At 35.9% G+C, this 26,564-nt stretch overlaps 1 protein-coding gene across 2 annotated transcripts in view; it reads left to right on the plus strand.

The window, feature by feature from the left end:
- LOC148950517 (acetyl-coenzyme A synthetase 2-like, mitochondrial) overlaps nt 1–26,564 on the plus strand; it is a 417,833-nt gene that overhangs the window by 25,443 nt on the left and 365,826 nt on the right. For both annotated transcript variants that reach the window (XM_089092452.1, XM_089092453.1), the window contains exon 3: nt 23,820–24,116. In XM_089092452.1, coding sequence (XP_088948578.1) covers nt 23,820–24,116 — 297 coding nt within the window. The remainder of the gene's footprint in view (nt 1–23,819; nt 24,117–26,564) is intronic.

Raw genomic sequence — 26,564 nt, forward strand, 5'->3', positions numbered from 1 at the left:
AATACACATAAAACTGGCTAGAAGAGGCAACTAAATCGACAAAAAGCATGCATATATATATATATATATATATATATATATATATATATATATATATATATATCAAACAGTTGTGGTAACGAACAGTAATGTAAGAAGCGACCCGGCTCAATTGTAACCGAAACTCTAAAAAACGGAATCTCGATACCAACAGATACATCAAAGACTCGGATTGGTATGCTAATTTTAAATATATAAGTTTCATGAAATTTAGTCTTACCCATCAAAAGCTACGAGCCTGAGAAAATTTGCCTTATTTTAAAAAAAAGGGGAAACACCCCTAAAAGTCATAGATATTTTAATGAAAATCACACTATCAGATTCAGCGTATCAGAGAACCCTACTGTAGAAGTTTCAAGCTCCTATCTGCAAAAATGTGGAATTTTGTATTTTTTGCCTGAAGAAAGATCACGGAAGCGTGTTTATTTTTTACTGGTTTGTTTTTTTCCCTGGGGTGATCGTATTGACCCAATGGTCCTAGAATATCGTGAGAGGGCTTATTCGAACAGAAATTAAAAGTTTGAGTGCCCTTTTTTAAGTGACCAAAAAATTCTAGGGGAAATAGGCCCCCTCCCACCCTCATGTTTTCCCAAAGTCATCCGATCAAAATTTTTAGACAGCCATTTTGTTCAGCATAGTTAAAAAATCTAATAACTATGTCTTTGAGGATGACTTAATCCCCCACGGTCCTTGGGGGAAGGGCTGAAAGTTATGAATTTTGCCCATTGTTTACATATAACGAAGTATACAGGTGTTTTCAGGGGGAATCTTTTTCTGGCGGGGGGGGGGGGTACGCGGGAGGAATTTTTCATGGGGGAAGAGATTTTTCCATGAAGGGGACGCCAGATATCCCAGCATTATTTAAAAAAGATCAGAGATTAAATAAAAAAAAACGAGTTTTTTCAACGGAAAGTAAGGAGCAACATTAAAACTTTAAACGAACAGATATTATTACGTGTATGAGGGGGTTCGCCCCCTCGTCATTGTCTCGCTCTTTCACGCCAAAGTTTTTTTTAGTACTTTCAAAAGAGCTATTTATTCTAATTAAACGGCCTTTGTGATTCAGGGGTTATTTTTAAAGAATTATAATAAAACTCAAACTTTTGCGTAAAGAGCGAGATATTGACGAGGGGGCAAACCCCGTCATATACATAATAATTTCTGTTCTTTTTAAGTTTTAATGTTGCTCCTTACTTTCAGATGAAAAAAAACTTGTTTTTTTTATTTAATTTATAGATATAGATTGATTCAATTTTATCTGAATCTTCCCGGAAGATGCCGTGGTGCCAAACTGGACAAGCCTATTTTGAGGATGACAGAGGAAGTATAAATCTTTAAGGAATGGGAAGGGGGAACGCCAACATATTTAGGAGCTCAAGGAAAGGGAAAGACACAGGATGATGTTTTTAAAATGGAAATCCCACTTTAAATTTGGAGGAATTGTGAGGCCAAGTAATTTCAAGGTGGATACAGGAAGCTCAGAATGGATAAGAATAAGGAAAAGTGATTGGGATTTAACAAAAGATATTGACAGTATGATAGATTTAGAAGGGTTTAGTTTAAAAAAATCTAAGGTATCATCTTCAATGTCATTGAAGGATGGTCATCGGGTTGCTCTACATTTCTGTAGCAGATGTTTATTTCCTTGCTAAAACACGTGTTTATTTGCAGCCTTCTTAATTAAAAAAAGGCAATTGAAAAAATAGCTCTGAGCTAGAAACTTCGTTTTTTAAAAGGTTGGGAGTTCATTTGATTTTTTTTTGTCTTACTGTACACTGTTTTTTATTAGCTAATGGATGTCTAAATTAATCAGTTAACTTGGAAAACAAGAAAATTTTGAAATTTTATGGCGATTTATCCCATGTTAAATTGATTTAAACGTTGGTTAGACAGGATGTAACTGTAATCATACCTGATCTCAGGAGGAGATGTAGGGGAACTCCCTTAACTTCCGAGGTTAATCTGAAAGACCCCATTGCACTCAAATAATTGAAAAATAGTGACTGGAATTGAAAATTTTCTTGTTTATCCCCCCGCCCAATCTTGAAAAATTCTCTGATACTTTCCCACCTTCAAGAGTCGGACAGTTTGTGCACCTATAACTGCAATGCACATCAGGTCCGGATGACATTATCCATTATATGTTCGTTGCAACATGTCTGATCTATTTGGTCAGTGAACGCCATTCCACATTGAGTGAAATACTCAAATAAGAGTACTTCATAAACTAGTGGAAATCAAAGGTTTTTACAACTAGGAGTATACAAACTAGGATGACAAGCTCTATGGCTCTATGGAACTCTAGGCCCTATGTCAAGCCAAATTCAATGATGGTGAGTAATTGGAAGGAACTCCATCCCAGGACTAATTCTCCTAGCTAAACACGTGACTATATGTCAAATAACTCCCAAAATTCATCTAGAGATTTTGGGAGCCATTCTGGTTCCTGAATAATATTTCACCCAAGATGTGACCTGTTTTTTGTTTCTTTCCAAGCTTAGACTTTATTTTGGTAATTGGACTTTTGCGTCTCCATTCGTTATGTTCAGTTTATGGGACTAAACGTAAAAAAAAGAATCTGGTTATAAGTTCTTATTATTACATTTTTTAAGTATAATTTTCAACAATTTGTCTATCTCTAATATTCTCTAAATAGTTATATATTTCTCTCTAAATAAGTTGCTCTAATCACTGTCGACATCACTATTATGACTGTCTATAAACCTTAAATTTATGATAGAACTGGCGAAGAGGATTCTCAGTAAACGCTGGTAGGCCTGCACTGTAACTGTTAATGTGTCTATGCTATAATCTATGTCTTTACAGACGTTATAAGTAACTTATATAGAATTAAAATCTTTGTGTTGTAGTTTGTAAGTTCATGGAACGTTTGAAAATTTATTTTAACTCTCCCCAATTGCTGAAACAAATCTGAGGCTCATTGTCTTGTTCACTTTTTGGTAAGGAAATTTTCTCCTTCTAAATCACAGTGATTCAATTACGAATGTTTCTCATCCACAGCAATTAATGGCACTAGCTAATCAAAGTGTAAATGGTCTATTTATTTTTATAGATCCCCATTGAAGGCTTTTCTGGATAGACAATTCAGTCTTAAGTAAATTACATGGATCAATAGCTTCGAATTTGATTCCTTGATCGAACCAGAAATCATCCACTGCTATTCATTTAGTATCTCAAGACTGTCTACTATCGGGGTTGAACGATGCATGGCGATAGTCCAGGAAGTCTTTGTAAAGGTCAGGGGAGGAGTTTATGACTTTGATGAAAGACGTTTGGCATTGTCAACCTCTTTGGGGTCCGGACATGTAAGGTTTGGAGTGACTTGGATTTGGATGTGACTTTTACTGGACAGAGACTATAATATACCCCAACATTTACATAAGTTTCCATTAGAAAAGCTATTCTTCTCATCCAATTTGATGATTCTGTTTTTAAAGGTTCTATTATTAGACCTATTATTCTGTGTCACATAGAAGAATGATTTTATGGGGCGTTTTGTTTTATTGATCTTAAGAGTAATACATTTTCTTTGGCCGTGTTTTATTCGATTAAAAGGAGAATAACTCTTTTTGTTTATTGCTACTTATGAGTGAGAAAAATATGGTATTTGCTAGGTGAGGGTGTACACCACTTGGATAGATTTAGACAGAGGATAGTGTTTCCAAATAAAATAAAAGAAAAACATAGCGGGAAAAAGAACAAAATGGAACAGGAGCCAAATAGCAATCTTAACTATTTCGGTTTCTCCGTAAAAAAACGTAAAAAACAATTACTCTAGCCTATATACAAGGAGATGCTAATCATCGTAATATGCCGGATGAGGCCCTCGAACCAATACTTCCGAGATCTATAAATATTTACAATATTCCCTATCATTTCTTGTATCATTTTATAATTCGTTATTTTTGCCTTTTTTTGGATTTCTCCGAATAATTTTATTTTGGGGGGGGAGGGGGAATATTGTAATTTTTTATTTTAAAAGAAAATGCTACCAGTCTTCTTCAATCGCAATTAGGTTTGTGCAAAATGAGATTCTATTGAGTTCGTTTTATTTCTTCTTTTTCCACATTTAACTACCTTATCTATAGTGATGATCCTTCTTTTTGCAAGCGTATTGATTATTCTTTAATACTACCGATACCTTGTCGTCCAGCTAAGTCCCCAATACTGCTCTGCATGCTCCTTCTCCACTCTATTCTGCTCAGAGCTTCTCTCTTTACTGCCTCATATGAAGTTCCTATTTCCTTTAAATCCTTTGTTTATGGCTTCTTCCCACTCTTTTTCGAGGATGCTCTGCTTTTTACTTGAACCCATATTTTTGGCAACCTAATTTCCTTCTTCCGTAATACGTGACCTAACCATTTTAATTCTTTCTTTTTTTTATCACTATAGCCCCAGTAGACTTCTTATTTTAAATACTTATCATCCTATTCCTTCAAACTTTTTTCAACTGCAGAAAAGCACACTGCACCTTGGCTACTCGTTTTTTTTTTGCGCCTTCTCTGCGTCTGCAATCCTTACTAATAATGTTACTTAGGCAAGAAAAGCTATCCACTCTTACAATCTTGTCGCTATCAAACTTCACTCCTTTATAATCATTTAGGGTAACATTCAGATTTAGGTCTTACAACTACTCTGTATTATCTAAAGGTAGTAAATTTCTATTTTTGCATTTTATACATGTTATCCTATAGCCTTGGATTCGTTCCTAAGGACAAAAGCTATTAAAATAATTAGAGCGCACATAGTAGCACTGCCTATGTAAAGAGCGTCTTTCTCCTTTGCGTTATTTATTTATTTTTTTCTTGCCATTTCGTAAAAAAGGGATATTTGTAAAAAATTGGGAGGGCGCATAGTTCCACTAGAAATTCGCAGTTCTCGTATTTTTTTTTTTTTTATAAAAACCTGAAATGATGAGAAAGCAACCAATCCCCTATTGTGCCCTTTCTCACCCCTGGGCAGCCCTTATGACATTGGAGCAGAATCATGAGATAATAATTTCACTTAAAACGGCATAAAATATTTCATTCAGGGGGGGGGGGTGTAACTCGCACAGCACCAAGGGCTGCGAATTATGCAGTCACATATTCTTCACAAATGTATTTGTAATATAGTACTTGGGCATATTGTACCTAGTTAAAATGGTATCTCCCAAAGATTAAATTTTATATGATTTGAGGCTCAAACTGGGCCCATGACCTTGGCTAATCACTCACGAATCAATGCAGAAACGCAAATTCCAATCTTAGGGTAGGCTTGGTTAACAAAGGAGTCAATCGAAGCTATCGACAGGCTTATTACAGAAGCAAGCTAAGTCCTGACTTGGTGTAAAAACGGGGCAAGCCTTACTCTGTGCTAGAATCAGTATGAACTCTATGCAAAGTCCAATCAGTGGAATCTCGGTTGCTGAGTGCAAAAGCAATTAAATCCTTACTGTGTACTTACCTGGGGGTCATCAGAAAGTTAGTATATTGCACCTTGTTTGAGGTGGAATCGGACGATCTGTATAAGTCTGACTCAACGTAAAAATAGACTAAGTTCTACCCTGTAAAAATGAGTGAAGTCTTTACTCTGTGCAAAATCTACAGGTTTTGGTGAATTGGAAACAGAAATGTAGTTATTTTACCCCTTGTTTTATATGAAATCAGACAATAACTTTTATTCTACATGATTAGAGAACCATGTGGGTCAGTTACAACCGTGCTTAACTCCTTATTTCGCAACAAACCAACTGTTAACCTCGCGTCCGCCCTTAACAGCAATGTAATTCTTTTACACAGCACTAGCCACTTTAATTTAATTATCCGGTCTACAATACAATGATAGTATATTCACTATATATTCTAAAGACTAGAAGTACTAAACGTGGGAAGTCCTTACTCTGTATAAGAGCTAGCGTAGACTCTGTGTAAAGGCCAAGCAGTGGAATCTGTCGTAGAAAAAAATCAGCTCAAGTTAAATGATTTTATATGGTTAACAGGCTCATTATGAGTAAGAGGACGATTTAAGTCCTGATTAAATGCAAAAGTGATGAAACCCATATTGCGATCCTGCCTGGTGGTCATTAGAAACATGAGGATATTGAGCCATGTGTTCAGCGGGATCCAACGATCGGTATCTCTCTGACTCGATGTAAAAATGAGCTAAGCCCTAACTGTAAAAATGAGGTAAGTTCTTACTTTGTGCAAAAAATAGCAAAGCGAAAGCAACGACGTTTCAATTGCGCGGTGAGAAAACGATTTAAATCGTGAATTAGAACAAAAAAGATGAAGTCCTAGCGGCGGACCGACTCAGTTGGGAACAGAAAGGTGGGTATTTTGCCTCTTGTTTGAAATGAAATCACATAATGACTTTCAATGTCTATGATTAGAGGACAAAGCAAGTCAGTGTATTGTCAAGATGAGACCAAAGTAGGCCTCTGCTTAACACCTACAAAAAAAAATACAACATTCAACGTTTTTGCAGATGGGAGCTTGACACCTCTACAATAGGGTTATCTGATGCGATGAATCCGATGGTGCTATTTTTGTTAAGATTCTTTGACGGGGGGGGGGGGCTTCCCCCCTTTTTCAAAAATCCCACACATTTTCTCAGGCTCGTAGCTTTTGATGGGTAACATTAAACTTAATGAATTTTGTATACTGTATTTGGAGCCAGCATCAATAGCCAATTCTTTTGATATATCTTATGTTATCGAAATCCCGGGTTTCAGAGTTTCGGTTACTATTGGGCCAAGTCCCTCCTTACTGACAGTTCGTTACTACGAACTGTTTGATATGACTATTAACTGAATGGAAGAATGACTGAACAAAACAAACTACTGCAAAATTCTTTTATGTTCCCAAAGCATTGAGATAAGTTTAAAGTTAAAAGATTAGACATGTTCATTTTCAATAAGCACTAATACAAAATCAAATGAGCTGAAATGACCAAAATACCCATTTTTTTTATTTAATTTTTTCTTTTTGGCTACTATTTAGAAAAAATTTTATGTTTATTTACCTTACAGGCAACGCTGTTTCTCCCTCATGCTCACATTCATTCAAAACTCCCTCCGTAGTCCCTTTTTTCATGCAAAATATTTACAATTAATCTAAAACTGAAATTAAAAAAAAATAAACTCCCCTCTTCACTTATTTACAACAATTAAGTTTTCTTCTCAACTAAACTCCTAAGAACCCCAAACAAAGCGCTCTTTTTTTTCTTCTATTCCACGCATTGTGACAAATATTTCCAAAAGTGTAACTTAGTGAGTTTTTCTTTTTCACTTTTAACTCCACATTTGTGTCAAGTTTCACCAGCTTCTTCTTTTCTTCATTACTTTGAAGCTTAATTTCGCATCTTTCATCTAAAAACAAAAACTAATTGAAAAATTCCGCTATTTTGATTACACTTAAAGAACTTGCGGTCTAAACCATCTTCCATTACGTCTAAACAAAAAGGGCGCTTTTTATCTTGATTTCTCGAGAAACGAGACAGTATTTCGATTAGGTAAATCAAGTGTAGGCTATCACTTGAAGTATAAGTTCCCTTATGTTTAGTTCCACGGGGCAAAAATATAGATTATTAAAATAATTTTCAAAATTTACAAATGACATCTACCAATTTTCTCTTCGGGAGTCAAGATTTTGGTTATCTCTACTTTTACTTCTCTACTATCTGCCATGGGAAATCCTTTCTCTTGCAGTTGCTTCAGTTGCGGGACTGAATCTTTCATGGAAGCTAGGACATTTGTCTATGAATTTGTCGCAGCGGGGTCTCTTAGGAGGGGAGACAACCACTCTGGTCATTTTAAAGTCTTCTTGCGGTCCATTTAAAAATTCAAGTGTCTTGCAGCCTGACGAACGGACGAACTTACTTGCAGTCAGTTTTCTTTTTCTATGTTTTATTTTTTGGTGGATTTCACTTTCATCACGGAAAGTAACTTGTAAGCAACAATCATGATTCATGTTCATCTTCAGGGATGAAGAGTTGCATGCTTGTACCAATTGGGTGCCTTTTATTCGTTTTTGACACATTTTAGGTTGGGAAAATCCACTCAATGGATAAAGATGATAATGTAGCGAAATAACTTAGTGTTATAATTAATAATAGTGTTTTTGTGAGAATCGCGCTGTGATAGACATACTCAATTTTTTACCATTAAATGCATCGGAAACAAATAAAAGGCGTTGTGTTTGAGACAAAGTAATGTAGCTTTTAAGTTTTTGTACGAAGTACATTTTGAAAGTGAAAATATTGGTTTAGTGTTAGGAAATAGAGAATAAAGTTGGTTTTAAGTTGAAACTACATATTTTGAGACCGCCTTTCAGGAGTGCCATCATTTTTCTAAATAGCGAATTCTTCTCAAGACATACGATTTAAAGTGTTAATGAGTCGATAACAACATTGTTTAATCGATGTCCAAGAAACGCATACCTTTTGTCGGTGAAGCCGACCAAAAGTGGCTGTAACACTTCATTTTGTCCAAACCACGTATATCTAGTTCCGCTTTATACATATTCGAGATTTTGGGGTCGGGCCCAAAATTGTTTCCATCGGTGTTTATGAATTTGTTATTATTAAATTTCTGAGGGGTCCAGACAACAATTTTAGTAGGCTCAATCGAAGAAATTGGGAAGGTTTGGTTCTCTTAGTTAAACTATCTGGAAAAATAATTGGCCTAATTTAATCCTTTGATTTATTTGTTTTCTTGAACTAGGATGCCCCAGAACAAAATAATGAAATAATGAGTCTAAATAGGCAAAGTAGTCTAGTACCTAATTATGACTACGTGTATATTCTAGGTTGTATTGGAAGAATATTGCAGAACTAAACAGATTCTTTGGAGTGTTAGGAAGAAAAGGGGCTAAATAATGAAATTTGGTGATCTCAAGAAAGAGGATTTTTAAGTGATTCCTAGAGGGTAGAAATATCCAAAAGGGTTCCACAGATACTTTGTTTTAAGAAGTTTAGAACTAACAGTCTGGGTGCCATAGGGTGTATACTGTACCACCTCTTTTTCTTCTCTTAATGCGCGACCTTTTGGGCAACCTCATGTACTCTTCATTTTGTCCACATAGCCAACTTCTAATTTTCTAAAGCGTACCTGCCCTTGTGAAGCTCTTACGTTTATTCAGGTAGACACGGAAAGATAGCTCTATGGACTGAGTCATGACTGATAGATTTTAAATCTACCGACATATTGCTGATTCCTTACATCTCTTAGTCGTAGAGATATCTCCTGGTATGCTCAAATCATTTTCAGATAACCTTGACTTGTAATTTGTAGGTATGTTAGAACCTCCGTCTTGACGAAATTTTGCACCAAGCGCAAGCGCAAGCTCTGAGTGAGAGGCACAGCTGGCATGTGGCTGGCTTGGTAACACATGTCCCCTTTTTCAATTGAAACATACTTTACGTACTAGAAACATGAAGCCAATTCTTTCTCTAGAGAACAAATTCACTCGAATCAACACGTAATAAAGAACGCACCTGCAAATCCAGTTGCAACAGTCTTCAACGTAAAATGTCCCAACTACTTCAGCAGTTGTTTTGGAATAAAAATGTTTTTCTTCATTAATTAATCTATGACATATAATGTTTAATCCTGTTCCTGCATGATTTCCTCCTCACCGTAAGACAGTCCCTTACAGTACCTTTCTCTAGGAATCCCCAGCTTCCTAGCCAGATATTTTTCTAGATAATTTTTATCTAGAGGTATGTCAAACAGGAGAATGACTTCCCTGCGTAGATTCCTTCCGTTTTATTATTGAATACTTTAAAGCCAAGATATAGTTTTTACCCTATGTTGTAAAAATAGATGTCCCTGGTAGGCTACTGTTGCGCGAGGAGTCCGTTTCCATACCTGATTTACTGCGATTATACCAATATCTCTAACGACATAGCCCTTCCACCCTTTCCAAATTGTGTGTTGTTGAAATCGACATTAACCTTAATATATAGAAAATTCTGAAGTTATGTTAAAGTTCAATATGAATAGACTAAAAGTTGTACTAAAGTGATAATTTTGCAAAATGTAAGTTGTTGCTTCCTTCCCAGAAATGCCAGTCAGGACGAGGGCTTGTGAGATGAACCAAATATTCTCATATTATAATCTGGTTCCGCGACAGTACACAGTAATCAACTTGTGTTTAATTTCCAAATTTAGAATTGTCCATAAGCCTATGTCAAGGAAACGTCCATTTAATCACCAGTATGATTTCATTTAGTTAAAAGGTGTCCCTGTAGCAATAACTAAAATCTAATAGACACTAAGACTTCTGGAACACTGATATCATTATTGACCTCTATCGGCTCCACAATATCCTTTTTATGTCTTAGAAACTACGAGAATCATAGAAGATAGGGATATTAAAACAAAGATTATTGGTAGAAGGCGGTCCTTTTAAGTTAATTTTAGGACATCTACTTGGGCAATTTTCTTAAGAACTTTTAACTCTTATGGTATGAAGAGATTGATTCGGTAATGCTTCTATTAAATGTAAATTTTCGATTAAGTGCATTGTTTATATGAAACTTTATGTTCCATTGAACAGATTAATTGCTTATCTTAAAAAGTGGTCGGAAACTAAGAAATGTTAATAACTTTTTTCCAAGCATTATTCTCTGTTTTTTTTTTTTTTGGTTTAGGATTGTTCATCATCACTTAATTTATTGTTTCTTTGTTTATTTCTCATTTAAACCCTCATTTAAATGATTTAAACCTCATTTAAGCCAGTCTACGCTTGTTCCTCATTTAAGTGGATTCGATACGATAAAAATAATTTTGCTAGTCTCAGCGTCGGCTGACAGTCTCAAAGACAAAGTGCTTATTAGTAAGTTTTTGCAGCACCACCGGGAACTTTCTAAGTAGTTTTGGTAAAAATGGACAGGGATCTTAAATTTGACAATAGTTCTAAAAGCTGACGAGAGGCTTGTTTAAAACAAAGAAAACGTATAACCTCATACTAATTGTTAAGCAAAACGCTATCTATTCAATTGTCATACAACATAAATAATATAGATCCTGTGTCTGCAAATATTTCAATCAAGGCGGTTAGCGCAACAGAGAACTTCCAAAGCTATCAATTATTCAATAATACTTCGTTTGACCTGGTTTTTAATATTTTCCAAACAGGCATGATAGAATATTTTTAGGGACTGCCCTTACCTGAACTTTGAAAACAGAATTTTGCTCCTTTTAATCGAAAAAAAAAACAAAATTCACACTTTCTAATGATGGAAGGTTCGTTAAATTTCATTATTTCTATCTTTGGCTTCAAAACAGGAGAAGTTAAATGTTTTTTCTGAGATCTCCGGGAAAGTGAGTGTCGGCATTTAGTTTTCTGTCGTTTATTCGGATTCCTTATCAAAGCTGCACAAGTTATGGCAAAGCCGCCCAATCAGTTTTGAACACTTTGATCGCGCAAGTTAGAAAAGTATGCAATGTATGAGACAGGGCAATTACTGAAGGTATTAGATCCTCAAATGCTGTTTGCTTTTTTTGCAAAATTCTGCTATACATGTTCCAAACAATTTAATCTCCAATTGTCAGTGAACACCGAAAAATAGTGTTTTACCAGTTCTGGACACAGTATTTTAGCTAATTTTGGTGTTTGACATTCAATATGAGGGTGCTTTTGAGAGATTCATTTGTTTTTTTAGAGTCGGTGCAAGAACTACAAACATACTTTTTTTACATTTTAAACTTCAGTTTTTCTAGTCGCCTTGAGATTCCCTTTTTTTCGAGCCACTTGCAAGAGATTCGGTTTGCAGGTATGTAGAATGACTTTTCATAGGCTGCTCAAAAAAACCGTCTGGATGTAATTTTTTCTTGTTCTTTTTCTTAAGGATGTTGATTCTCTCTGAGATGACTTTTAGTTAGATTGTTGTTAAGTTTTTACAAGGGACTCCACCTTTTTACATTTGAATATATACGGTTAAATTAAAGTGAATTAAAGATACAGTAGCCCAGGCGTTAGGCCTTAAATGCTTTTTATTTTGTAATCTCCCTGCTTTCAAATAAAGATTCCCCTCTCTAGAAAAATAGTTAGGTTATTGAATTTTAATTGTTATAATCTAAAAAAAAGGAAACTGGCACCCTTTAGACTAACAATTCGATTCACAAGATAGAGGTAACCTATCCTGTATTCCTCGCAAGACAAAAAAAAAAGAAAAAGAAAAGAAGAATAAAATACTTTAATATCAGAGCATTAGCCAATACACCAGGGCTGTCTGAAAAGTTTCTCGACTTAAGATTAAGATAGCAGAACTAGTCGATAAAGGTTTACTAATGCGGCTGTACAACTTTCCACTGGTACAGTGTTTTCCGCCATTTTGACGCGCATATGCTGTATGATAATCGTTTGAGTGAATTGAAGTTACAGTTTTTTTGAAAACGAATGAAAAATGAATATTGAGCTCACATCAAATATTTGCATGTGAAAGGCAACACGCCTACACAAATCAAAGGTGAGTGGGATGCAGTATACGGTGACCAGCAACCATCATATGTCACTGTTAACTTTGAGGCAGCTGAACTCAAACCTGGCCGTCCAGCTTGCTTCACATTGAACGTTACGTACGTTTGAAAACTGCGACCACTGAAGATAACATCGCCAAAGTTCACCGATTGGTGCTAGATGACTGTCGAACTGAAGTGGAAGAGGTAGCAGAGGCCCTCAGGAGTATTGCCAAAAAACGTGTTTCCCACATCTTGAATAGAGATTTACGCATGTAAAAGCTGTTCGCACGTTGAGTGCTGCGTTTGCTCAAATTAGACCAATAATGTATTCGAATATACATTTCCAACTGCTATCACCGTTTAGGCGTTATAAACCATAGTTTGGTCCCATTTACCCTTGATGGAAACTTGGAGACACCACTATGTACACAAAAGGAAAATAAAGTCAAAGCGAGGGATTGCAAATGAGGATTTTACTTTAAAAAAATTGTTTTTTTTTGCTGGGAAAGTGATGCCGACTATTTTTGGAGAACCTGGATGTCATACGAGTATTAATTAATCATCTCTGAACAGAAAACATACTATGTTCTTTTCCTCAAACAGGAAAATGACGGCATTACAGGTGCACACTATGAGTCATTACATGACAAGCTGACAAGTCTGGGGAAAATGATCACTTTCGAAGGACAGAAAATTTGGATTTACTAAGACAAAGCGCATTCTCATGCATCAGCGGTTGCCATATGGGACATCCATGAATTAAGGTTTGAAGTGCTTTACTGCTATCCATACTCAGGAGATCTAGCCCAAGTAATTTATGCTTGTTCCCTTGTCTAAAAACAGCATTTTTGCCAGGACAGAGATTTTTGTCAAACGAGGAGGTCATCACCTTCATGAAGAATTATTTTGCTGAGAATGGTACCAGGTTATATTTGGACAGAATAAGGAGATGGGAGATTCACTGGAAGAAGTGTGTCAACTTAAAAGGAAACGATGTACAACAATAAAGGTAAATGGCTAAAGAAAAAATGTCTTGTATCTTTGTTGGGCCGAAAGCCTCTCAGATTACCCTTGTAAACCACAGAAAATGTCGAACCTTTCGCCAGCAGGATCTTTAATATTATTTTAGTTGAGTATGAAAGAGTATGATAGCTTAATTATAAATATATAATTAACACGTAAGATTGAATTTGGAACAATGGACTTTTAATACCAACAGATGAATAGAATATACTATATAGGATATTCTTCCCTATAATAGATAAAACCTAGCTTCTTGTTTTTCTCCTAGAACTTAAATTGAAAATCCCTTTTTGTCAGTGGCGTTGTCTAGGGGGACGAGAGGGGGGGGGGACAGCTGCCTCCCCATAATTGAAAAAACTATAATTTATTAAATAGCTTTAAAACTGTTACTCGTTTTAAGTGTCAAATTAGCTCTTTACTTCGAGCAGATAAATTTTTTTTTAATTAATCCATGCTCGTTTTTAATAAAGAAAAACGTGAAAAACAGGGGTTCACTATACTTCATAAAAATTTTCACGTTAATATGTTTCCGAATATACTGCCTTTGAAACCCAGGGCGAGTCTCTGCCGTTTTTATTGAGGGAGAAGGGCAAGGGGGGCTTATATCCGGATTGTTAAGGGGCATGGGGTGTATAATATTTTTCTAAAAATTGTTGGGGGGGGGGCCAACTGCCCCCCCCCAACAACACCCCTGTTGAAACCTTATCATCATAGGCAGCGCAATAGCGCTCCCTAATTAAAGAACGAAGTTGGCACAATGTATTGTTATTTTTTTGTTTTTGTTTTCTTTTTCCATACCGGGGCACTTTGTATCGAAGGAGTTGTCGTAGAAACTTAGAAAAGGGCTCATTCGATTGGAAATGGGAGTGTCTAGTGCCGTTTTTAATAGTCGAAAGTGATTGGACGGCACCTGGCCCCCCCCCCCCCCCCCACGCGCATCATTCCCCCAAACACATCAAATAAAAATTTTGTGATAGCCATTTTGTTCAGCGTATTTGATTTCCAGATAGAAAATATGTTTTTGAGGAGGTCACTCCCGCACATCCTCAGGACAAGGGTTTTAAGTTATGCCCTGGGGGCATATTAGAACTATGTTGGCACAATGTATTTTTTTTTTTTCCCTATAGACCAGGGCACTTCGTATCGAAGAAGCTGTCGTAGAAACTTCGAAAAGGGCTCATTCAATTGGAAATTGGAGTGGCTTGTGCCCTTTTTAATAGTCGGAAGTGATTGGAAGGCAACTAACATCCTTTCCACGCCCACAATTTCCCCAAACACATCCAATCGTAGTTGATTTCCAGATAGAAAATATGTTTTTGAGGAGGTCACTCCCCCACAACCCTCAGGGCAAGGGTTTTAAGTTATGCCCTGGGGGTATATAAGAACGATGTTGGCACAATGTATTATTTATTATTTTTGCCTTTAGACCAGGGCACTTTGTATCGAAGTTGTCGTAGAAACTTCGAAAAGGGCTCATTCAATTGGAAATCGGATTGGCTTGTGTCCTTTTTAATAGTCGAAAGTGAATGGAAGGCAACTAACACCCCTTCCACGCCCACCATTTCACGAAACACATCCAATACAAATTTTGAGATAGCCATTTTGTTCAGCATAGTTGATTTCCAGATAGAAGTTACGTTCTTGAGGAGGACACTCCCCCACAGCCCTTAGGGCAAGGGTTGTAAGTTATGCCCTGGGGGCATATAAGGTGTTCATAGAAACCGTTGTCGTAGAAACTTAAAAAAAGGCTCATTCGATCGGAAATTCAAAGGGCTAGTGCCTTTTTTAATAGTCGAAAGTGATTTGAGGGCAACTAACCCTCCTCACGCCCACCTTTTCCCCAAACACATCCAATCAAAATTTTTAGATAGCCATTTTGTTCATCGTTGTTGATTTCCAGATAGAAATTATGTTTTTGAAGAGGACACTCCCCCAAAGCCCTCAGAGCAATGGTTGTAAGTTATGCCCTGGGGGCATATAAGGTTTTTATAGAACGCGTTGTCGTAGAAGCTTCAAAAAGGGTTCATTCGATTGGAAATCGAAATGCCTAGTGCCCTTTTTAATATTTGAAAGTTTTTGGAATGCAACTAGCACCCCTTCCACGCCCACCATTTCCCCAAACACATCCAATCAAAACTTTGGGATAGCTATTTTGTTCCACACTGTTTAAAGTTCAGGAAATTATACCTTTGATTAGAACACTCCCCCCCACAGTCTTCAGGGCAAGGGTTATAAGTTATGCCCTGGGGGTGTATAAATTTTTATTGAAATCTTTGTGGTAGAAACTTGAAAAGGGGCTCATTCGATTGGAAATTCAAAGGGCTAGTGCCCTTTTTAATAGTCTCGAAAGTGATTTGAGGCAATTAATCCCCCTCTCACGCCCACCTTTTCTCCTAACACATCCAATTAACATTTTTAGAATTTTGTTCAACGTAGTTGAAATTTTTAGAATTTAGGTCTTTAAGGGTGACAACCCCCCCCCCCCAAAGCCCTCAGGGCAAGGGTTATAAGTTATGCCCTGGGGGAATGTAAGGTTTTTTTAGAAAGCGATGTTGTAAAAACTTCGAAAAGGGCTCATTCAATTGGAAATTGAAAGGGCAAGTGCCCTTTTAATAGTCAAAAGTGATTGAAGGGCAACAAACCCCCCTCTCACCCCCACCATTTTCCCAAACACATCCAATCAAAATTTTTAGATATCCATTTAATTCAACGTTGTCGAAAGTTCTGAAATTAGGTCTTTCAGGATGATAACCCCATCAGAGCCCTCAGTGCATGGGTTGTAAGTTATATCCTGTAGGCATATAAAGTTTATATAGAAAGTTGTTGTAGAAATTTCTAAAAGGGCTCATTTGATTGGAAATTGAAATTGTCCTTTTTAATAGTCGAAAGTGAGTGGAGAATAATTAACCCCCCTCTCACACCCATAGTTTCTCCAAACACATTCAATCAAAGTTTAGAGATAACTATTGTGTTCAACGTAGTTGAAAGTTCTGGAAATTATGTATTTAAGGATGACAAACCCCCTAGAGCAACCAGGGCAAAGGTAGTAAGTTATGCCCTTGGGGCATGTATGGTTTTTATAGATAGAGTTGTCATAAAAACTTCAAAAGGGGCTCATTCAATTGTAAATTGAGTGGGCTAGTGCCCTTTTTAATAGTCGAAAGTGATTGGGGGGTAAGTAACCCCCCTCTCACGCCCACCATTCCCCCAAACACATCCAATCAAAATTTTCAGATAGCCATTTTGTTCAACGTAGCAGAAAGTTCTGGAAATTAGGTCTTTGAGGATGACAACTCCCCCCCTCTAGCCCTCAGGGCAAGAGTTGTAAGTTATGCCCTGGGGGCATATAAGGTTTTTACTGAAATCGTTGTCGTAGAAACTTCAAAAGGGCTAATTTGATTGGAAATTGAAAGTGCTAGTGCCTTTTTAATAGTTGAAAGGGATTGGAGAGTGACTCTCCCGCCCACCATTTTCCCAAACACATCCAATCAAAATTTTGAGATAGGCATTTTGTTTAACGGAGTTGAAAGTTCTGGAAATTAGGTCTTAGAGGATGACAACCACCCTCACAGCCCTTAGGGTAAGGGTTGTAATTTATGCCCTGGAGGTATATAAGGTGTTTATAGAAAGCGTTGTCGTAGAAACTCAAATAGGGCTCATTCGAGCCTATTGAAAGGCCTATTGCCGGTTTTAATAGTCAAAAGTTATTGGAAGGCTTGACATTTTTATAGTAAAGATCGGTATGGGTACATTGTATTATTTTTTTTGTTGTTGTTGTTGTGTAGACCAGGGCACTTTGTATCGAAGGAGTGGTCGTAGGAATTTCGAAAAGGGCTCATTCGATTGAAAATAGAAAGGGCTGATGCCCTTTTTAATATTCGAAAGTGAATGGAGGGAAACTAATCCCCCTCCCATGCCCACCCTTCCATTTGACTTTATTTTTAAAAACTAAATATTGCCTTAAGATTAAATCAAATTGCACTTTGTTAATGCTAATTCCCAATAAGGCATCTCAGCAGTATCCCAAGAACGACTGAGGGTATTATGTTCAAACTTTCGGGGCTACTTCTGCTCTTAAAATTTAACCAAATCAAAATAGCGTAAGTGTATCAAAGCTATAAAAGAAATTAAACAGATTTTTTTGCGAATGGTATCAAGTTTTCCATTTCAGATCAACTAGAGGAGGTATGAAACTAAATTAAACACTACTATTTGTGTCTTGATTTTTAAAAAGGTGTATGGTGTTAAAAATTGCTGAAAATTTTTCTCCAGCATACACATAGCAGGCCAAACTATAAATTCTTTAAAAAGCAGGCCATTATATAAATTCTTAAAAAACGAAAAGATTTAAAGTATTATTCTCTTTTTCCCGTAAAAGACTATGTCAATATAAAACGAACAGAAAATAATTAAAAAAACTTTTTCCACAAAATAAGTTTTTCAAAGAAAAGTAAAGAACTCTATTTTACAAAAAATGAGCAAAAATAAAATCAAACAATCTACCAAGCGTGAAACTACCACAAATCAGCATCAATAAATAAATGAAATTCAAAACGAACAGAAATTACAGTAAATAATCGAGTCAAACTCAAAACAAGCAGAAATTAACATAAGTTGGGCTCATAACCCCTATGCCTTCCCAAGGCCAGAACATAATTTGCCCTTTACTGAAAAAAATAGAAATGAATGTGCATTGTCAGTTTAATATACATATACTGATTTTTAATAATCAAAATGTCAATATTATTTGATTTTTGTAAATTTATAAAAGTAAAAACATTTGTATTTTTTTTAGTAAAGTGCAAATTATGTTCTGGGCTTGGGAAGGCCTAGGGGTTTTGAGCCCAAGTTATGTTGATTTATAATCGTTTTGAGTTTGACTCGGTTGTTTATTGTAATTTCTGTTCGTTTTGGGTTTTTTACTTTTTTTTCAAAAGCTTATCTTTGAAAAACTTCTTCATTAACTTATATTGGGGATGGAGACCCGTTGGCTAAATAAAACTCCAACAAAACGTCTTTGGATGTCATATTCGCCACAAACGACCCACGAGTAACTATTTTTTTATATTTGAATAAATTACTCACCATCATATTTACCGGAAAGATTTGTCGGATCACTACTTCCCTTTTTAAGGTAGACAATTTAATGTCAGGGCTCGATTCCATCATTTTGTAGGAGAATTTTGGGTAACCTTAAATTCTTGTCGTCGAAAGGTTTTTCTAGAAAGAGTAATCGACTTTAAGACAAACTCAATGGGCAATGAGAGCTATTATTCTGATGGGGTCTTTTGGGGATTTTGGCCCTGTTTCGTCCTCTGTGACGGTTCGAGATAATGGAGCTCCCTAAATTTTTGTCATCAGCACCTCTACCATATGTGAACGTCGAATCCCAACCAAACATAAGGGGAAGTAAGTTCCGGTTTTTGGACAAAATTGGGCCTTTGCGGAGGCGAGAGGGTCCCTAATTTTTTCCAGTAGGACTTGCACTAGAAGGGGTTGTGGGATCTCAACAATAATCGTTTAAAAGTAAGAGTAGCTGTCCTGGGTTTAACTTTTGGGGCCGTACCAAATGCTATATTTGTAGGGGAGAGGTCCGGTCATTATTTTTGTCTTCACACCTACCAGATTTGAGATATAATTCAAACTTGTTGGGAAGTGAGATATAGTATTCTATATGTTTTTTTGGGGTCCAGAGCTCTATCCTACCTTTTGGGGAACGGGCGAAGGGCCTAAACTCTTGTAGTAAAAACATGTCTTAGAACAAGTTATTGAATTCCAATGTAATTTTCCGGAAAATAAGAATTTTGTAACTCGGGGGCTCGTGAACATCTGTTTTGGGCGGTATAAGGGGTACCTAAATACTAGTTTTCAGGGTGCATGTGTAATTTGATTCAACTAAACCTAAAAAAATAATTGTTATTATCCTGGATATGCCTTTGCAGAGCCTTGGATTGATTTGACCTTTGTTGTTGAGGGAGAAAAAGGGTCCTCACATTCACGTCATGATCTTTTGTGACGGAAGGGTCTTTTGTGATCTTTTGTCTTTTTTGGGGGGGGGGGGGGCTACGGAATCTGAAGTGTTATGTTTTCTTCCTAATTATTAGGTAGGCTTTTAGATATCATTCAAACTAACTTGGTGAAAGGCTACGGTTACAGTTTTGGGTGTCCGTGCTTGATCTTCTTGTGAGGGAAGGGCTGCGTTGCTGTTGCTTGCATCCATCCATGTTGTTACCTGGGCTCATTGTATCTATACTAAATTTGATACATAATAGCATATGGGATCTTGGTTGCACATTTAGGCTGGTTTCAATTCGAATTCGATTGACCTATTTGTTTTATTATTCTGCAGCTGCGAATGACTGGCCATAGAAGCTGCAACTTTTCATGGCGCCATGGTACGGAAGGTATAGTGATCCTAGCCCTACTGCCTAATATTTGTTAAACCTAACTGAAAGAGAATTTAGTAAACAGCAAAAGATCAGCAATTCTAATTAGAAAAAAATGGAATTTCGGAATATAGAAGAAGTTAAATAAAGTCTATTTTCAAGACTTGAATGTTATTTGATTGGCTTGATTTCATTTGTTATTATCTCTGCCACATGATTCCACTTGTAAAAATAAACAAAACATTGAAAGGTAAATAGATATGAGAATGGCCACCTACTGTTTGTTTTACTGTCAGAACTTCATCGTCCTTTTCGTAAACTTAGCTGGAAAGTCTAATATACTCGACGAGCACTTGTTCTGTTTATGACGTATTTCCTGTCTCTGCAGGCCACGATTTAGAAATAAGAAACTTTATGTTTCTTCTCAATCTTTTGTTTACTTTTTCTTTAAAACGTTTGGATTTACCTGGCTTCCACATGGAATAAATTGGATCTGATTTTGAATTGCCAGACTGTGTCTGGCAGCCTGTCATTTCACTCCTTAATATTATGGCAAAATAAAAGTTTCGCAAACCCAGTAGAGGGTGATAGTCAGGGATGTTATTATGTCGAAAGATCTTTCTCTTAAGCAAAGACTGTAGCTTGGCGAGCTTCAACGAGTATTTCAACTCGTTTCTTTGCGAACAATTTCGAACAAAAAATTAACTACCTCTATTTTTTTCCATCGTATAAAATAGTTACGGGAGACCCTTGGTCCGTTTTTGAATGAATGTATCCCCTTTTCTGATTTAACAGAAAATAATATACATGTGACTGAGGATTGCTACAAATATTCCGGTTGCTTCTGCTGTGTTACAAGAAATCTATAATCTTTTTTTTATGTTACTCATACATGAGCTGTTACTCATTCTATTTTGCTCAATGTAAGAATACTTCATCATTAACAGACAACTTATCTAGCTCCTTATGGACTTGACTTACTTGGCATGAACCTCTTACTCAGCAGCGTTGCCTGTGCAGAGGGAACCAGAAGCCAATACGTTAATCTTCTCTAGAGTAGCCTGTTGTGGGCGAGGGTCGGAGCCATATAAATACTTAATATTATATTACTTAATGTGTAATTTTGTGCTAATACTGCACTAATACTAATTAAAGTACTAAGACCGGAGTCAAGGCTGTATCTAGGAATTTTGTTCGGAGCGGGGGGGGGGGGGGGGCTTTAAACAACTTTGTGAAACGCTTCAAAAATCAATTTTATGTGTTTTTATTTACTGTGTTTAGAGTCCGACAAGAATTTCCGTGATTGGGTGGTTCAAAGCGGGTACCCCCTCCCTGGATACGACTATGACTGGAATAAATAGTTACAAGAATAAAGAGGAGGAAATATAACTCGCTAATCCGTATATCTACGCTTTACATTTTTTTTTCTCCGTTTCTATTTACTCATGGTACCTTTTTTTCCGGTGCTAATGCAGAACAAAAACCATTGTTGAAACTACGAATTGATCACGAAACTTTTAAAATAAATTTTGTGCATGAAAAAAAAAATTTGTAAATGAATTTTGAAATACATTCCTGAAATCAAATTAGAATTATTTCTGAAGTAAAATAGATGTTTTGCTCTCGGTGGTTGCTGCTACAATGGCCCTTTGTCCCGATTTCAAAATGTATATTGATATTGTTTTACAATTGTTGTTAACTTGTTGCAGGACTTAAAAAATGTTTTACAATTCATGGATTTTATAAATCTCATCAATGCTGGAGCCCTAACCTTAGTAACACTTGTTGGTAAAAAAGCAAAGTTTCGTGAATGTTTTTTTTTCGTTGATTTTGACGTCACGTTTGTACAATAGAAGCGCAAAATTGAAGTAGTAAGAAATTGCCCTGAAATTCCTGTGTCACCACTAATCTGTTCCTAACTATTGTCTGCTAATACAATATCTATGTATCTTTCGCCACATTTGTTATGCATATGGTGAAACTATTATTCTAAGCTTCCATGTTTTTAGTTTCAAAACATTATGCCTTAAATTTTTACTATGTTCGGTCAATCATATGAAAGTTAAAAATTCCTCAATTCACAAAATTATGCACAGGATACTTTATTCTACTCTGCTCAGTGGTCAAAAGACTGATGAGATTGTCATCAAAGTTCTCTCCTATTTGGCAGTGAGCGGTAAGATCTTAGTACTTTGAAGCGAAAAACGATAATCTGAGCACAAAGAAGTAAGATCTTAGTACTTTGATGAGTAAAAAAAGGGTTTATAATTTTACAGTGGTCCTGCATACTTGTGATTTTATCCACACACGTGACTATATAATACTATTAAATAAAAAAAACAAGTTTTTTTAACTGAAAGTAAGGAACGACGTTAAAACTTAAAACGAACATAAATTATTCCGTATATGATGGGGGCTGTCCCCTCCTCAACGCCTCGATCTTTAAGCTATATTTTTTTTATTTTTTAAAAAAATAGAGTTGTTAGAAATTCAAACTTTTGCGTAAAGTGCGAGGTGTTGAGGAGGGGACAGACCCTTTCATATACGGAATAATTTCTGTTCGTTTTTAGTTTTACCATCGTTCCTTACTTTCAGTTAAAAAAACTTGTTTTTTTTATTTAATTTTTGAACGTGTTTGAATTAATGCAGGTTTTGATTTTGGCTCACCGTACATGAATAATTAAAACAAAATTTCATATTATTTGCTTAAATGGCTTTCTCGAAACTTGTTTAATTTTATTTACGAACGTTTTTATTAGTAATAAATATACGTAACTTAGAATTAACTTACGTAACGAACTTCTATATTCATAAATTTTTAACACGTATATTAGGGGGTTCGCCCCCTAGTCAATACCCTGCTCTTTAAACTATAGTTCGAATTTTTTTTCCAGTTCTTTAAAAATGACCTCTTAATCACAGTCAGTTGATCAGTTGAAAAACTTGTTTTTTTTTATTTAATTCCTGATCTTTTTCTTTAATAATGCTGGGAAATCCGGCGCCCCCTTCATAGCAATGTCCCTTCCCCCATGAAAACTTCCTTCATGGAAAGATCCTTCCATATAGCACCCGACCCTCTCCTTCCCCCACCTACCAGAAAAAATCTCATCTGAAAAAGTCTGTATACTTCCCAATAACCAATACTATATGTTAACATTGAGTAAAGTTCATAACTTTCAGCTTTCCCCCTGTGGACTTTGGGGGATCAAGTCATCCTAAAAGACATTTTTATCATATTTTCGACCATGCTGAACAAAATGGCTATCTCAAAATTTTGATCGGGTGACTTTGGGAAAAAAATGAGCGTGGGAGGGGCCTAGTTGCCCTCCATTTTTTTTGGTCACTTAAAAAGGGCACTAGAACTTTTAATTTCCGTTCCAATGAGCCCTCCCACGATATTCTAGGACCACTGGGTCGATACGATCACCCCGGTGAAAAAACAACAAAACAAAACAAAAAAAAACAAACAAACAAATAAACACGCATCCGTGATCTTTCTTCTGGCAAAAAATGCAAAAATCCACATTTTTGTAGATAGGAGCATGAAACCTCTACAGTAGGGTTCTCTGATACGCTGAATATGATCGTGTGATTTTCATTAAGGTTCTATAACTTTTAGGGGGTCTTTCCCCCTTTTTTTGAAAATCAGCCAAATTTTTTCAGGCGCGTAAATTTTTATGGGTAGCACTAAACTTGATGAAAGTTATATATTTGAAATCAGCATTGAAATCTGATTCTTTTGATATATCTATTGGTATCAAAAACCCGTTTTCTAGAGTTTCGGTTACCATTGAGCCGGGTCGCTCCTTACTTACAGTTCGTTACCACGAACTGTTTGATAATTCGTCTCTGGCATAAATAAAGTTTTTAATCATACCATACATAAAATTTTCTTTCACTTGCAGTACAGTGTGTTGACCGCCATTGCGAAGTAGATCCTGATAGGATAGCCCTAATCTGGGAACAAGACGAGCCTGGCAAAGAGCAAAGAATTACCTTCGGACAATTAAAAGAAATGGTTTGCAGAATAGCCAATGTTTTGAAATCAGAAGGGGTGAGGAAATGTGACTGTGTCGTTATGTATATATCTATATCACCGTTAGCCGTGGCAAGTATGCTTGCATGTGCTAGAATAGGCGCTGTTCACTCTGTCATTTTTGCGGGATTTAGTGCAGAAGCCTTAGCAAGCAGGATCGTGGATGGTAAGTGCATTTAAAAGAGTTTGAACCAGTGTTTTTCAAGAAGGTGCACGTCCAGAAGACTGGGATATTTTATCCTGCTTCCAGGGAAATTTCTTTAATTAAACACTTGTTTTCACATTCATGTTTTTATCGTGATGCCTTAAACGAAAGGACACGTTGCATCTTTTTTGATTTGATTGTTGAAAAAAAAAAAAAAAATCTTTTTGAACATTTTGCAAGGGCAGTTTCATAAGAAGAATTAAATTAGAAAATATCTAAAATTTCACTGCGTATGTTAAGAATCTGCTTTTATTCTTACCTCCTTTTAATCCCTATCTCTTTGATAAGACTGAGAGTCTTATTTAGAGTAAACAAAAACATACGTCATCCGTCAGTAGTCAAAATTGTTAAGGCTGTGCGCCCTTTCTTAAAAGACCTGATATTTACACTTATTATCAACCAAGAAAAAAGATAGAAAAGGGGGACAATAATGAAGATAATCGAAGGAAATAAGAATAACATCAAGGAAAAAAGCGTGGATCAATCTTTCTTCAGCCTGGTACAAAACGTCAATTAACAACCATTGAATCTTTCTTATTGTTTCATATCGTTTCTCTCATTACTACGGTTCTCAATAAAGTGAATACAGCTCTACAAATGTGATCAGTGGAGAAAAAATCTGTGGGAAAAGAAGGTGCACGTCCAGAAGACTGGGATATTTTATCCTGCTTCCAGGGAAATTTCTTTAATTAAACACTTGTTTTCATTCATGTTTTTATCGTGATGCCTTAAACGAAAGGACACGTTGCATCTTTTTTGATTTGATTGTTGAAAAAAAAAAAAAAAATCTTTTTGAACATTTTGCAAGGGCAGTTTCATAAGAAGAATTAAATTAGAAAATATCTAAAATTTCACTGCGTATGTTAAGAATCTGCTTTTATTCTTACCTCCTTTTAATCCCTATCTCTTTGATAAGACTGAGAGTCTTATTTAGAGTAAACAAAAACATACGTCATCCGTCAGTAGTCAAAATTGTTAAGGCTGTGCGCCCTTTCTTAAAAGACCTGATATTTACACTTATTATCAACCAAGAAAAAAGATAGAAAAGGGGGACAATAATGAAGATAATCGAAGGAAATAAGAATAACATCAAGGAAAAAAGCGTGGATCAATCTTTCTTCAGCCTGGTACAAAACGTCAATTAACAACCATTGAATCTTTCTTATTGTTTCATATCGGTTCTCTCATTACTACGGTTCTCAATAAAGTGAATACAGCTCTACAAATGTGATCAGTGGAGAAAAAATCCACCAGGTAAATATTCCTCACTTTCCAACTCATTCTTGAAAGCAATGTCGAGGCATATCCGTTTATATTTGACAGGAGGGTATACCTATTTGTTTAAAATAATAATTTTCTATTTTATAAGAATAAGCCTGTGTTTTATTCTTTTAATATACGATTTAAAGGAAGTGGGGCTTTCGTGGGGAGAAGGAAACAGCGAAGCTCTGAATAGAGTGGAGTGAAAGAGGAGCCTGCACAAGTATGTTGGCCGTCTCAAGTGACTTTTTGCTGAGATTAGTTTTTTAAGTAGAATTATTGATACTACCTAATATAATAAACAGGGTATCTGTTTACTTAAAGAGATAATAGGCATAAGAAATAAGTACTATTATCTGTTCTCGACAGCATTCTCTAAAAAACAGAAAAAAATTGTAGACTATGGAATAAGTGACAAAATAGCAGAGTTTTTGGTATTTGTATTTATGGTCATCCCTAGGGAATGATAAGGCAGTACATTAATTATGAGGAAACTTCTACATTTCAACAACAGAAAAATTAAGAGGGTAGGCGCATTGCTACTTTATGCTACACTGTTCTCTACCTTTGTTCCCTAAGCTAATTAAAACAGTAAACCCTCAGAGTATGAAATAAAAAATTAAAGATTTTTGGTAAGGTGAGGCTGGGTAGGGTAAAATTTCATTTAAGGTAAAATCCAGAGATATAGTTTAGCCCAAAGCAAAAAGATAAAGAGATGGAAAATGCAAACAATTTTATTTAATTAAGACAGCGAAAACGATACAAAGACTACCAAACCTTTCAGATACAGAATTATTTTTGATATAAAAAAGGAAACAAAGAACATTTTTATAGAATTGAAAGCTACGAGTGGCTACTCTGTTCGATAACAGATTTTCTATAGCAAATTTCTGTTATTTACTGATAGGATCAGTACCAAAATTGGATTTCTCTATTTCGAATTACTTTCTGTTCCACTTTCATGTATTGTTGCTCAAAAGATGAAAGAATACAGTAATTGATGTTTTTGTTATGTCTTTTGTTCTTTTGGAAAAGAAAAATGAATTTCTATAGGTAAAATACTATTATAACTGGAGAGTTTGTAATTTAGAGACTGGTACAGAAAAGTAACTTTCTTGATATATGCTCCGGGAAATGAGTTACTAAAGT

This window comes from Artemia sp. Qi Xiang Cuo, chromosome 7 (genome assembly GCF_049724085.1).
Source record: "Artemia sp. Qi Xiang Cuo chromosome 7, ASM4972408v1, whole genome shotgun sequence".
NCBI classification, from domain to species: domain Eukaryota; kingdom Metazoa; phylum Arthropoda; class Branchiopoda; order Anostraca; family Artemiidae; genus Artemia; species Artemia sp. Qi Xiang Cuo.